At 44.0% G+C, this 15,591-nt stretch overlaps 1 protein-coding gene across 5 annotated transcripts in view; it reads right to left on the reverse strand.

Moving 5' to 3' along the window:
- DGKI (diacylglycerol kinase iota) overlaps positions 1–15,591 on the reverse strand; it is a 249,688-nt gene that overhangs the window by 16,241 nt on the left and 217,856 nt on the right. For all 5 annotated transcript variants that reach the window (XM_044281241.1, XM_044281242.1, XM_044281240.1 and 2 more), the window contains one exon: positions 3,001–3,121. In XM_044281241.1, coding sequence (XP_044137176.1) covers positions 3,001–3,121 — 121 coding nt within the window. The remainder of the gene's footprint in view (positions 1–3,000; positions 3,122–15,591) is intronic.

Below are 15,591 nucleotides of genomic sequence, written 5' to 3' on the forward strand. Positions count from 1 at the left end.
AAAGTTAATTTCAGAGGAGAGTGGTCAGAGATTCCCCGGTTACCATACTCTACAATATAGTCAGCAGCACACATAGCTAAGTTACCAAAGGCATAATCTATATGTAATAGGGTATTATGGCTGGCAGATTGGCAGGAGTAAGCAGTAGAGTCTGGATGTTTAATGTGCCGCATGTCCATGCATCCCAGTTCATCTATAAATCTGGAAAGTGGTGACACATAGTCAACGGATTCCCCAGGCACTCCATTTGGATGGAATCTATCTAAAACGGCACTGTGTCATATTACAATCTCCCATGCATAGTATCCAAGCAGACGGGTATGCAGTTGCAAATGTCACAGCTTGGTGAAGAACAGAGAGAGATGAGGGAGGTGGTATATATATGCCCATAATTACAAAGTACAGGTTATATATGCCGCCACAAAAACAAATCTCCCTTCAGGTTCTATCAATAGCCTTTCAACCTCCCACCTCAGAGACCTGTGGACTAGTACAGACACACCCCGGGATAAACTAGTATGACACAAATGTTGCGCCCACTGAACCCAAGGTTTATGGAGTCTTTTAGTTGAATCCTTAGTTAACTGTGTCTCTTCCAGGCACAGAATGTGAGGATTAAATTGCCTGACTGTGAAAAACATCATGGTGTGTTTCCTAACATTCCCTAGGCCCCTAACGTTCCAAGACATTATCCATATATCCGCCATAGCAAACAATCAAGTGACGCAATCCCACCATCCTATGCATTCTTAGCATCCAGTAACCTATTAGGACCCACAGGGTGTACCAATAATGACCTAACCCATATATGGAGTAACATTGCATATTATTGGAAAACCAGGGAAAAAATAAAAACATATTGAAAAGCATCCGATGCTTGAACGTGGAACTCAGAATTCTGTTTGAATGCCTGAGTTTCCAAACTGGGAACAGGTAGAAAGTCTGTGGCATTAATCTCACGGGGTGTGCTAATGGCAGAATTTGCCACGTGCACAGAACAGACTATGTACCAACATTTGAAAAGTAAACCCTAACTTCACAAATATGTAAATGCCATAAACATACGGATAAGGATGACCTGGGAGAAGTCTCTGGACATATGCCCTCTTGCAGGTCAATTGTCTTGGCCCACGCTGGAAGTGAGGCCAATATGACATATGAGACGCCTTTGTAGGCCTGAGACACATGGGGGGAAAGAAAGGAAGGAATGACAGAACAGGATCAAGTGAGGGGAACAAAGAGACGGCGGTAAGAAAACTGTCAGAGGGGGGAAGGAAAAGATACGAAGAGGAGATGAGTCCGAATGAGACCTGATTTCCGCCTTATTCTACTCTGTCGGCAGCAGTTGTACGGTGAATCCCCAGGTAAGTTCTCAGATTGGAGCTCTCGCCGGTCGGGCCTTGCCATCCAGCCAGGAGGAAGCTTCCATTGGTGTGTTGAAGAATCTGGAAACATCGCCATCTACAACTCTCAGCCTGGACGGATAAGCCATGGAATATGGTAAGTTCAGATCTCTAAATCGTCGTTTTACAGCGGTGAAGGTTGCCCTGTGCTTTTGGAGTTCCGCCGAAAAAATCGGGAAATAGCATTATATTGGTATTTTCAAATATTAGCTCTTGCTTGCGGCGAGCTAGTTGTAGAATATGATCTCTATCTGAGGAATTAAGTAGGGCGAGCCAATAAAGGTCTTGGAGGTGCCCTTGGCGGCAGTGGTTTGGCTGGGACATGGTGGGCTCATTCAATTGCAAAAGAGAAAATGGCATCTGGAAAGGTAGACCTCAACCATGTGGCCACAAACTCACATGGGTTATTGCCCCCCACTCTCTCCGGGAGTTCGATGATGCGCAAATTATTGCAGCGTAGTCGATTCTCATAGTCGTCGCACTTTTGCTGCCAAAAATCTACTTTCTTTTCCAAGGCAGATAATTGTACGGGAATGGGATTGGTGTGATCTTCCAGGGCGGACACCCGTTCCTCCATATCTCTAACCCGCTCCCGCAGGTTCTGGACATCCTGCCTCAGGAGACGTAAATCCACCTTTACCTCCTCCATCTTCCCAGACAGTGAGGAGCGACATGCGGCAATGGCCTGAAGTAGTTGTTTAGTAACCTGTTTCAGGGTAGGCTCGGGCTCCCACTCAGGTTCCATAGCTGGGGTGGATGGAACATCCTGCATAGCCACCGCAGTCAAGTATGCCTGTGAGCCGGCGCCATCTTGCTGCTCGGGTCGGGCATACTCCCGGAGCTTTTCTGCAGTAGACAAGGCTTTGTTGCGGGACATTCTCGGCTCTCGGGGCTTTCCCGATCTTCTCCCCACTGTAGAGTGAATGTTTGCAGCTTAGGAAGTTCAGGATTATGTAGGAGTTACGGTTGCAGTAATTAATAAATTTTCTGCTGTGCAGTGTCCATGAAACACACAGTTCAAATGCGTTCTTAGTAGACCGCGCGTGTTTTAGGTCTACTAAGAACACATTTGAACTGAGTGCGAATTGTACCCACATCATCTTTGACCTGCTGCAGCTAATTATCCAGGCAACGTAACAGAAAAAAATTAGCTTTTTCCATGAAACACAGATGACACACACAGAGCAAAAATCTGACACACAGATCCTTTACGGACATCTTCAGGGATGAATCACTGACCATCCTATCACAGATTTCATCACAGAATGAGGCATTTGTCTGGAGTCGTCAGTTGCAAAACTCAGTAGTTTGTAAAATGAAGGGCACAAGATTTAGTCTTATGTGGCAGAGCTGAATACAGGTAGATGTAGAAGCATTTTTCAGATATGGCAGGGCTAACTATGTCTGATATACAGTAGCTTAGCTAAATTGGTCAGATGTAGTGGCCTTGTGTCTGTGTGATGTACATTAGCTGAGTTTGTCAGACAGTGTTAATCTATCTGATGGAGGTTACTGTATTTAATCTAGGGTTGTGTGTTCTGCCCCGCCATGCTGCAGTCCTGTACAATCACTGGATCAGTTCCTCTGTATTACTTACCGTTCTCTAGGATGTACGAGACGATCTCCGAGTGCCCGGCCCTTGCTGCCAGGTGTAACAAAGAACAGCGCTCGGGCCCCTGGATCCGTAAACTGGCTCCTTTCTCGCGGCACTCAGTGACCTGGGGAGAAAAATGGAGCATTTCTGTTTTTAAAAAAGTTGCATTTTTGTGTTATTGGCATTAAAATAATAATAATAATAATAATCTTTATTTATATAGCACCAACATATTCCGCAGCGCTTTACAATCAGGGGTTCATGCACAAACAGTCATAAATAACATAGCAACAGACATGTCCATAATTACAACCAGAGGAATGAGGGTCGCTGTGCGGCAGGCGGGCTCAAATAATTTTGTACAAAATGTATTTGCCAAGCATCTCTAATTTATAAGTATAGCATTAGTAATTATTATGCATGTTTGTACTTTATTTGGTTTGCAGTGAGCTGTTGCATTGCATGTTTTGTTTTACAGTGTTGTTCTCAGCCATAGCAATGTGCTCCTGCGCTTTGGGATGTGCTGACTGACCCCTTTTTCCTTTGCAGTTTGTACTGGAGGTGTGGCTGCCTCCCCAGCCGTGCACTCCTGACCAGCTCGTCTGCCCCATAGGCTGATTTTAATTAGTGTGAGTATATAGCTTAGCCTGCTCTCCCTTATTCACTGGAAGCCTTTTGGCACCAGGAGAGGTATAGTGTGGACTCTCATTGCATTCTTTGGTGGCCATTTGGCGCCGGGAGTGGTGTGGAGTGGGCCCGGCATGCATGTTGGTACCTGCATTCCTTGGATATTATGGAGGCCATTTTTGCACCAAAGATGACAGAAATTATAGCAGGCCCTGCATGCATGTGGAACCTACACTCCCTGAATTATATGGCAGCCGTCATGGCACATAACAGGTAGAATTTACTGTTAGGAACCTGTCTAACTAGAGATCGCCTTGACGTGCAGCAGAGGGCTCAAATGATTTTGTACAAAATGATTTGACAAGCATCTCTAATTTATAAATATAGCATTAGCAATTATTATGCATTTTTAAAAAGAAGAATATCTGTGGATCACTCCAGCTGGACAATGTGGAATAGGTGCTCTTGGTCTAAGTGGCCCACCCAGCCACAAAGGGGTAATAAGAAAATTTGTAAAAGTAGACCAGGCACTCTATATATGTAGCCAACAAGCGAGATATTTATTAAATAAAATACAATCAATAATATAAAATCACATAAAATAGCAGCATAAAATGACAGTAGCCTAATGATATATAGCAATAAGTGGGTGATGTAATAATATATCAGTAGCAACAATCTATCATAGGTAACATAGCAGCAACAATTATATCAATAGCAGCAAGGGGACTTTATTTTATACATATAGTTACAAATTAGTCAGATGACATGCCGAATGTTGAAATAAATTCCCCATTAAAAGTGTCCTGTCTGACCCAGGAGGAAGTACATCAGCGACTTAAAAAGATTAAAATAGACAAATCGCCAGGACCGGAAGGCATACACCCCCGTATCCTAAGGGAATTAAGTAATGTCATAGCCAGACCCTTATTTCTGATATTTGCAGATTCTATATTGACAGGGAATGTCCCACAGGATTGGCGCATGGCAAATGTGGTGCCAATATTCAAAAAGGGTCCAAAAACATAGCCTGGAAACTATAGGCCGGTAAGTTTAACATCTGTTGTGGGTAAACTGTTTGAAGGTTTTCTGAGAGATACTATGTTAGAGCATCTTAACGGAAATAAGCAAATAACGCCATATCAGCTTCGTGAGGGATCGGTCATGTCAAACAAATTTAATCAGTTTCTATGAGGAGGTAAGTTCTAGACTTGACACCGGCGAATCAATGGATGTCGTGTATCTGGACTTCTCCAAAGCATTTGACACTGTACCACATAAAAGGTTAGTATATAAAATGAGAATGCTCGGACTGGGAGAAAACGTCTGTAAGTGGGTAAGTAACTGGCTCAATGATAGAAAACAGAGGGTGGTTATTAACGGTACATACTCAGATTGGGTCACTGACACTAGTGGGGTACCTCAGGGGTCAGTATTGGGCCCTATTCTCTTCAATATATTTATTAATGATCTTGTAGAAGGCTTGCATAGTAAAATATCAATTTTTGCAGATGACACTAAACTGTGTAAAGTAATTAACACTGATAAAGACAGTATACTACTACAGAGGGATCTGGATAGATTGGAGGCTTGGGCAGATAAGTGGCAGATGAGGTTTAACGCTGACAAATGTAAAGTTATGCACATGGGAAGGAATAATGCAAGTCACCCGTACTTATTAAATGGTAAAACACTCGGTAACACTGACATGGAAAAAGATCTAGGAATTTTAATAAACAGCAAACTAAGCTGCAAAAAACGGTGTCAGGCAGCTGCTGCCAAGGCCAATAAGATAATGGGTTGCATCAAAAGGGGCATAGATGCCCGTGATGAGAACATAGTCCTACCACTTTACAAATCGCTAGTCAGACCACACATGGAGTACTGTGTACAGTTCTGGGCTCCAGTGAACAAAGCAGACATAGCGGAGCTGGAGAGGGTCCAGAGGAGGGCAACTAAAGTAATAACTGGAATGGGGCAACTACAGTACCCTGAAAGATTATCAAAATTAGGGTTATTCACTTTAGAAAAAAGACGACTGAGAGGAGATCTAATTACTATATATAAATATATCAGGGGTCAGTACAGAGATCTCTCCCATCATCTATTTATCCCCAGGACTGTGACTGTGACGAGGGGACATCCTCTGCGTCTGGAGGAAAGAAGGTTTGTACACAAACATAGAAGAGGATTCTTTATGGTAAGAGCAGTGAGACTATGGAACTATCTGCCTGAGGAGGTGGTGATGGTGAGTACAAAGTACAATAAAGCAATTCAAGAGGGGCCTGGATGTATTTCTGGAGTGTAATAATATTACAGGCTATAGCTACTAGAGAGGGGTCGTTGATCCAGGGAGTTATTCTGATTGCCTGATTGGAGTCGGGAAGGAATTTTTATTCCTCTAAAGTGAGGAAAATTGGCTTCTACCTCACAGGTTTTTTTTGCCTTCCTCTGGATCAACTTGCAGGATGACAGGCTGAACTGGATGGACAAATGTCTTTTTTCGGCCTTATGTACTATGTTACTATGTTACTTATATATGCACAAATAAAACTAGCCAGGAGTGGAATTGTAAAAACATAAGACATTTTGACTCGGAACGTGGGCAATTCATTTGAAGGAAAGACTTTGGCAGTTTTTCATAGTTGGTCTCAAACTAACGCCACATTCCCTGCTGCAGCTAAAAAGGAATATACGATTTGTACTTGCGGTTTATGCGGATGGACTTGAAATCATCACTGCCTTGCTGCTATTGATACATTTGTTGCTGCTATTTGATATAATTGTTGCTGCTGTGTTACCTATGATAGATTGTTGCTACTGATATATTATTATGCATTTTTGCACTTTATTTTGTTTGCAGAGAGCTGTTGCATTGCATGTTTTGTTTTACAGTGTTGTTTTCAGCCATAGCAACGTGCCCATGCGCATTGGGATGTGGTGACTGACCCCCTTTTTCTTTGCAGCCTGCTCGCAAGAGCTTACAATCTATGAGAAGATAGGGGTGAAACAAAAGGTAAAAGTGCTTGTTTTGTACAATGGTCCAGCCATGTTGGGAGAATAGGGGAGCAGATATAAAGCTGCATGAGCCAGTCACCAGATGATATATGAAGTGCTCATGGGTGCATGGGTGCGGTGGAGAGTTTGGTGGAGGATCAGGTTCAGGAAATGATAAACGGGCTATATATGGAGAGGAGTTAGATCAGGGGATTTGGTAGGCCACCCTAAAAAGATGTGTTTTGAGAGAGCGCTTAAAACTTTCTTGGGGTAAGGCATTCCAGAGAACTGGTGCAGCTCGGGAGAAGTCTTGAAACCGGGAGTGAGAGGCTCGGATTATGGTAGAAGTCAGTCATAAGTCATTGGCTGAGCGGAGAGCACGGTTAAGGTGGTAGACAGAGATGAGGGAAGAGATGCAGCACTGTGGAGAGCTTTGTGGGTGAGGACAAGCAGTTTTAATTGGACTCTCTACTGTATGGGCAACCAGTGCAATGACTGGCACAGGGCAGAGGCATCAGAGTAGCGGTTAGATATATAGGTGACTCTGGCTGCTGCATTGAGAATAGATTGGAGAGGGGAGAGACTGGTGAGGGTAAGGCCAATTAATAGTGAGTTACAATAATCGAGTCAGGAATGGATCAGGGCGACAATGAGAGTTTTTGTTGTTTCCATAGTGAGAAAGGGGCGGATTCTACAGATGATTTTGAGGTGAAGGCGACGTGAGCGGGTGAGAGACTGAATATAGGGGTTGAAGGAAGGATCAGTGGCAAACGTCACACCGAGACAGTGGGCATGTTGCCTAGGAGTGATGATGATGTAGCACACTGAGAGGGAGATAACAGGTTTGGGTAGGTTACTAGATTGGGAGAACACAAGAATTTCAGTTTTAAAAGTTTTCAGTTTCAAATAGAGAGAGGACATAATGTTAGATGGCAGAGAGACAGTCACTGGTGTTCTGTAGTACAGCAGGGGTGAGGTCAGGGGATGAAGTATATAGTTGTGTCTCATCAGCATAGAGATGGTACTGGAAACCAAATCTGCTGATGGTCTGTCCAATTGGGGCGGTGTAGAGCGAGAGAAGAGGAGAGGGCCTAGGACTGAACCCTGAGGAACCCCAACAACAAGAGGGATTGGAGAAGAAGTGGAGCCAGCAAAAGATACACTGAAAGAGAGGGAGAGGGCAGTGTCCTTTAGACTAATAGACTGGAGCATGGTGAGGAGGAGATGGTGGTCTACAGTGTCAAAAGTTGCAGAGAGGTCAAGGAGAATGAGCAGAGAGTAGTCACCATTGCGTTTTGCTGTCAGGAGGTCATTTGTCATTTTGGTGAGGGCAGTTTCTGATGAATGTAGGGTGGGGAAACCAGATTGTAATGGATTAAGGAGAGAGTCAGCAGAGAGATAGAGGATAAAATGTCACAAATCAAGGGAAATAGGCGATTAATCAAGTTTATATTTTAAAAAAAGTCACATTTTAAAAGTGGCGTGTGCCTTTTGGTATATGAGGTGAAACAAATCACCACTTTTGATTTGTAATGTTAGTAATTTTTTTGGGCGCAAATTATGCCATTATAGATAAATGTCCCCAAATGTATCTGATTGATGTTGAAAAAAACTATACAAGGGGCTTTAATATAGCTCTTCCCCTATAAGGAAATTAGATTGTAAGCCCTGTTATAGCAAAGTGTAACGGTGAGGCTCTAGAGCGGTCTACAGTCACCGTCTGGTAACTGCTTTGTAAAATCATCTGCAGCTCAAATAGAAAATTGATGTTCATCAATCAAAGAATATTTAGAGCCAGAGAGAAACCGCTGCGAACAAAGGGTGATGAAGCCTAGACCAGACGATAATGGTCCAAAGTGCAACCGTGAACCGAGAAGTAGGAAATTGCCAGACTGGTTTGAATGGAAGTCGCAATTACGAGAGGACGGCCGCTTCGTCTCACCATAACTGCCTTTTACGTTAACAAAGGGCAAGAAATGTAAGGGAAGATTTCAACCGCTCCCTCATAATATTCACAACAGTTCATCCAGCATCTCCTGTTTCCCTCCACTATGCAGTGGTCAACACACAATTGTATTGATCAACAGGACATGTAGTGTATCAGATAATAAGTGGGTGAGGGGGATTTCTGGGTCAGTAATATCTCCACCCTCAACATGATGTCCATATGACCTAATGAGACAACCCTTCACTCATGTACAATGAAAAGTTCTACAACTTCCTGGTACACTTTGAGGTATATGTATGAAGACTGGTGTAAAGTAGAACTGGCTTAGTTGCCCATAGCAACCAGATTCCACCTTTCATTTTCCATAGGAGCTCCGAAAAATGAAAGGTGGAATCTGGTTGGTTCCTAAGGGCAACTAAGGCTACTTTCACACCTGCGTTCGGTGTGGATCCGTCTTGTATCTGCACAGACGGATCCGCACCGATAATGAAAGCGCTTGTATCCGTTCAGAACGGACCCGTTTGCATTATTCTTTCCCAAAAAAAAGTCTAAGTCAAAACAGATCCGTCCTGACTTACATTGAAAGTCAATGTCAACTATATTGTGTCAGAGAAAACGGATCCGTCCCCATTGATTTACATTGTAAGTCAGGACGGATCCGTTTGGCTACGTATCGTCAAGCGGACAACAAAATGCTGCAAGCTGCGTTTTGGTGTCCGCCTCCAGAGCGGAATAGAGGCGCAATGGAGGCAAACTGATGCATTCTGAACGGACCTATATCCATTCAGAATGCATTGGGGCTGAACTGATCCGTTTTGGGACGCTTGTGAGAGCCCTGAAATGGATCTCACAGGCGGACCCAGAAACGGCAGTGTGAAAGTAGCCTAAGCCAGTTTTCCTTCGCACCAGTTTGGATAAATGTCCTGCTTTGTATTTCAATCCTTGATCATTTTGAAGACTTGTGCTTGAAGCAAGTGAATGAAAACATTATCTTAAGCCTCAGGCACATGTTGTGTGCAAGGCTCCTGTACAGTCTAAGGGCCAGTTGACACAAATTTTTTGGTGCGTTTTCAACTCATAATCAGCATAAAAACACTTCAAAACATCCTCCCATTCATTTCAATGGGAGGCAGCATTATCCATGTGGAAAAAGACGCAGCAAGGCCTATCTTGGGGCAGAATCCGTGCTGAATCTCCCATTGAAATGAATGGGAGACATAATAAAATTCGCTCTGTACGTGTCCATGCATTTTTTTAGTGACTTCTGTGCATTTTTGTATGCAGATCTGCGCCAAAAACCACAAACTAAAAATGCAGTTTTGTACTGAAGTAAACACCCATTGGCAAAAAAAAAAAAGAGTAGAGATAGAAAAACACGTAACAAAAAGTTAAAAAATGCGCTGAAAAAAAGTGTATTCCTTGCTGAATTTTATAAGCAGATTTACAAAATCCGTTGTGTGACCTTACCCTAACATGGGGTCCCTAACCTCCATGTTTTTCCCTAAAAACAACTATGGTAATATAAGTCAAGCACCTGGATGTATTTCGCTTCATTGACAGCAAGGAGATATGTTGAAAAGAGTAAAGAAATTAAACTCAAAGTATATTAAAAAGTTACCTAGAATTTTAAGAACTGAATTATAACCAATCTCTTAGAGACAAGCAGTGTCATAATTATGAGAAAGTCTACACTTAACAATCGTGACACTAGGGGGCAGTCTGCCCATTCAGGCCATATACATTTGTATACAGATAGCCCTCTAGTGCTGGAAACAAGCAGAACAATGTGCCCCACTGGCACTGCAGGATATCTTACCAATGTCGAGACAAGCACTGTAATGGCAGGTTCCCTCTAAGCTACTTCGCTGTGGCCTTGGCCCCACACTTTCTCCTGCACACAGAATCTCTGTTGTACTCCCCCCTCCTGATAACACCCCCTACGCTCTAGTCTGCCAATCTAGTCATCCTCCACAATGCTTGAAATTCCTTGTCCTACAGTCTACAGAACAGAGTACTCTGTGGAAACAAAAATATTTAACCCCTTTAATCACAGCAGAATATGATGGCAAATACGTGCCTGCTCTCAAGTTTCCAAAAAAATGTTCACACCCATAATAAAGCGGAGCCAGATGAAAAGAACTTGTGGGGAGAATTTATCAGTCCTTCTGTGTCAGAAAATAGGAGTCAAAAAGTCAAAATTTTTGGCAGAAGTCATGTCTGTGCCAAAATATTGTGCAACTTTTTGTGATTTTACGGTGCTGACACTAGTTTTGAAAAGTAGTTAAAAAAGTAGACATGGCAAGTTATGCTAATTGCAGCTGCACATTGTGTGTCTCTTTACTAAGGCATCGTCGGTAAGGGATTAATACATGTTTTAATTTTTTCTTATAGTTTACCTTATCTACTGCCGGTTAATAAAACCACAGACTACAGGAACAAGTCTCATCTTATTAACTAGTAGAATGGTGATATCTGCCTGTTGAACTGCATATAGACCCCGGGGGTACATGTTGTGAGAACAGGACAGTAAACGACGACTTCTAGCGAGAGAGGCACACCTGACTACACAGAAGTCTGTTACGGTCCACGCAATATCTGCAAACGGACACCACAGCGACTTCTATACAGTCCATTGCTGCAAGGGGATAGCTGCTTCAAACAATGTAGACACAGTTGATTGCATACCGTGACCGCTCTCTAAGCACAGCGACCGGCATTCCACCGCACAGTAGTCTCCACGCAGTTAAGTGTCTTCACCAACACCATGTCGCGTAGCACAGTATCAAGCTACAAGACAAGATCAGAGAAGGATGGTTCCGCCAAGTCGTCTTCCGTTAGCAATGCAGATGCCATTGCCCGCGCAAAGGCAGAAGCCGCAAAGGTCAAAGCAGCCTTTGCCGAACAAGAAATGAAGATGAAAGAAGAAAAGGCACAGTTACAGGCTTCACTAGAAATGCAAAAGTTCCTCTTAGATGCAAAGCTAGAGAAACTCGCGGTAGAGAAAGAAACGGCAGCCGCCATAGCTGAAGCAGAGTTCTTGGAAACAATGGAATACCCGAAAACCGAAAGTCGTCGCAGTGTGCTTAGCCCAGAACTCGGCCAGCAAGATCCTGTACGACGCACTTCAGAGTACATCAGTCAACACTCTAGGCCAAACAGCAATGCTGATCCATTCCCAGGAACTGAAGATGTCACCTATGCCACAGAGGAATCATACCATCCAAAAGAGTCACGCTCGGAACTCAGTCCTACAAACAAGAGAGCCCAGAGCCATGTGACAAAACTCGAGCTAAATTCCCTGCACACTAAGGAAGCCAGCTTCTAGTCCAGCCTGCAGAGCCACCTTATCCCACAAGACGGTATGACATGGGCTGGCCTAAGTCAGAGACTCCATACAGGTATGATCGCCCACCGCACTCTCACCTCCAACCAACCTTAGTAGTAACCAGAGCGCAGCAGACTTTGTCAGGTTATTTACTAAATGAGGGCTAGTTACAAAGGGACTGGCGAAGTTCAGCGATCGCCCTGAAAACTATAGAGCATGGTGGGCCTCCTTTTATAACATTACAAAAGACTTGGGTCTGTCATGTAGTGAGGAGATAGACTTCCTTGTAGATCGGCTTGGAAAAGACTCTGTAGAACATGCCAAGAGAATCAGGGATATTAATATAAACTACCCAGAGATTGGCCTAAAAATGATCTGGGATAGACTTGATGAATGTTATGGTTCTACAGAGGTCATAGAGGATGCGTTGTTTAAAAGAATTGACGAATTCCCTAAAATATCTAGCAAAGGTTTCCAGAAACTTAGGGATTTAAGTGATTTACTGATGGAATTACAGGTTGCCAAAGCTGAAGGGGATTTACCGGGGCTTGCTTTCCTCAACACTGCCAGAGGTGTCAGGCCTATTGTATTAAAGCTTCCCCACAACCTGCAGGAGAAATGGGTCTCCCACGGGTCTACAAACATATCTACAATGTGCCATTCCCTCCCTTCAGTGTGTTTATTGACTTTGTAAGGCTAGAGGCTAATATTCGTAATGACCCTAGCTTTGATCTATCACAGTCTTGTGCCACTCCCTATGACCACAGACCACACAAAGGATCAGTGGCAGTGCACAAAACTAAAATTTCACCTGTATATTCTTGCAAGTATTACAGCTCCTCCAGCCGCGAAACAGTCAAAGATCCTGGTAAGCAGTGCCCTCTACACAAGAAGCGACACCCTCTTCTGAAGTGCAGAGCCTTTAGAGAAATGTCAATAGGAGATCACAAAGCCTTCCTCAAAGAGAACCGCATTTGCTACAAGTGCTGCTCATCTACATCATATATTGCCAAAGACTGTTAGGGTAGTGTAAAATGCACATAATGCAACCACTCAGATCACAACACGGCCCTACATCCTGGGCTTTTCCCATGGACCTTATCACAGAGTAACAATGCTGGAGAGCATGGCGGGGAGGATAGTAACTCTGAAACTAACCCACCAACAGTTACTTCACAATGCACTGAAGTTTGCAAAGGACTCATAGGCGGCAGGTCCTGCTCAAAAATCTGCCTAGCAAAAGTATACCCAAAAGGCTACAGAGACAAAGCCATCAATGTTTATGCCATCGTAGATAACCAAAGTAATGCGTCCCTAGCCAAATCTACTTTATTTGACATTTTCAACATCAAAGGACCCAACACTCCTTATTCTCTAAAGACTTGTGCAGGTACTGTAGAAACAGCGGGGAGGAGAGCTAGTGGCTACCTAATTGAGTCCATAGATGGTAAGACGTGTCTTTCCTTACCACCTATTACTGAATGTAATCAAATCCCTGATAATAGACATGAGATCCCTACACCAGAGGTAGCCATGCATCACCTCTATTTAGAGCGTATAGCCCATCTCTTACCAGAACTCGATCCTAACGCTTAGATAATCCTACTCCTAGGTAGAGATATCTTACAAGTTCATAAAACTAGAGAACAGATTAATGGCCCACATCATGCTCCTTATACCCAAAGGCATGAACAACTTCCTCATAAAGGAATTGCCACATAGTACTCACCTACCTTGTTCCTTCATAGACTCTTTAGACCATGACATAGCTTGTGACAGTGACAAAGACCATCTAGGTTGCTCAGTGTTCCAAAGGACCAAGGAGGACAATCAGATAACAATGTCCCATGAAGACAGATTGTTTTTAGAGACCATGAAAAGGGAAATCACTAAGGATGAAACAAATAGTTGGGTCGCACCCTTTCCCTTCAGACCTCAAATGCAACGTTTGCCTAACAACAGAGAGCAAGTCTACAGACGTTTTGTCTCTCTAAGACGTAGCTTCCACAAGAAGCCAGAAATGAAAGATCACTTCTTTACTTTCATAAGGAAAATATTTCAGAATGGTCATGCTGAGGTAGCTCCTACCCTTAAAAACTCGGATGAATGTTGGTATTTACCCATATTCAGGGTTTACCACCCAAAGAAACCAGGTCAAATTAGAGTAGTGTTTGACTCTAGTGCAAAATATGAAGGCGTCTCCTTAAAAGACGTCCTGCTCTCAGGTCCAGATCTTAACAACAGACTCCTAGGAGTACTGCTTCGTTTTCGCAAAGACTCTGTTGCCTTCATGGTGGACATTCAGCAGATGTTTCATTGCTTTCTCGTTAAAGAGGAACACATAAACTTTTTAAGATTTCTTTGGTTTATTGACAATGACCCCACAAAAGATATCACGTGCAGGTACATATCTTCGGTAACAGTCCCTCTCCAGGGGGGGGGGGCAACGGGGCAATTGCCCCCCTCCCGAGCTGGCGGCGGCGGGGCACAGGGAGATGAGCGCAGAAGGTGATACAGAAGGCTGTGCTGAGGCAGGGGAGGGAGAGGCGTGTCCCTTTCCCTTCCTCTGATAGGCTGCCGGCCGGGGGGGGGGGGCTGTTATTGCTGGCACATGGGGGGAAGCTGTTATTGCTGGCACGGGGGGGGGGGCTGTTATTAATACTGGCACATGGAGGGGGCTGTTATTATTACTGGCACATGGGGGGACTGTTATTACTGGCACATGGGGGGGCTGTTATTACTGGCACATGGGGGGGACTGTTATTACTGGCACATGGGGGGGCTGTTATTACTGGCACATGGGGGGGCTGTTATTACTGGCACATGGGGGGCTGTTGTTACTGGTACATGGAGGGGCTGTTGTTGTTACTGGCACATGGGGGGGCTGTTGTTGTTACTGGCACATGGGGGAGCTGTTGTTGTTACTGGCACATGGGGGGGCTGTTGTTACTGGCACATGGGGGGGCTGTTACTGGCACATGGGGGGGCTGTTGTTACTGGCACATGGAGGGGCTGTTATTACTGGCACATGGGGGGGCTGTTATTACTGGCACATGGGGGGCTGTTATTACTGGCACATGATTGGGGGTGTTGAAGTGGTGTTCGAGATTCCCAAGGTCAAAGCCAAATAATTGTAAGTTTTCATGTGAAATATGTTTGTTATACACATATAGCATACACTGTGCCACACAATATACATTATACCTCTACACTGTGTAGTCTGTTCTATAAGCACCATTGTTTTGTGGCGGTGGACAGAAAATAACCTGGAAGTGCCCCTCCCGAGACCAGGCTCTGGATCCGCCACTGGTGCTGACTAACCCCGTTTTCTTTGTATTTAGCACCATCCATCTTTCCCTCAACTCTGACTAGTTTCCCAGTCCCATCCCCACAGCATGATACTGACACCACCATGTTTCACTGTGGGGATGGTGTTCTTTGGGTGATGTGATGTGTTGGGTTTGCGCCAGACATAGCCTTTCTTTGATGGCCAAAAAGTTAAATTTTAGTCTCATCAGACCAGAGCACCTTCCTCCATACATTTTGGGAGTCTCTCACATGCCTTTTTCGCAAACTCACAACATGCCTCTTTTTTTTTTAGCTGAAAGTAATGGCTTTCTTCTGGCCACTCTGCCATAAAGCCCAACTCTATGGAGCGTACGGCTTATTGTTGTCCTATGTACAGAGACTCCAGTCT

This window comes from Bufo gargarizans, chromosome 2, assembly GCF_014858855.1.
Source record: "Bufo gargarizans isolate SCDJY-AF-19 chromosome 2, ASM1485885v1, whole genome shotgun sequence".
In the NCBI taxonomy this organism is placed as follows: Eukaryota; Metazoa; Chordata; class Amphibia; order Anura; family Bufonidae; genus Bufo; species Bufo gargarizans.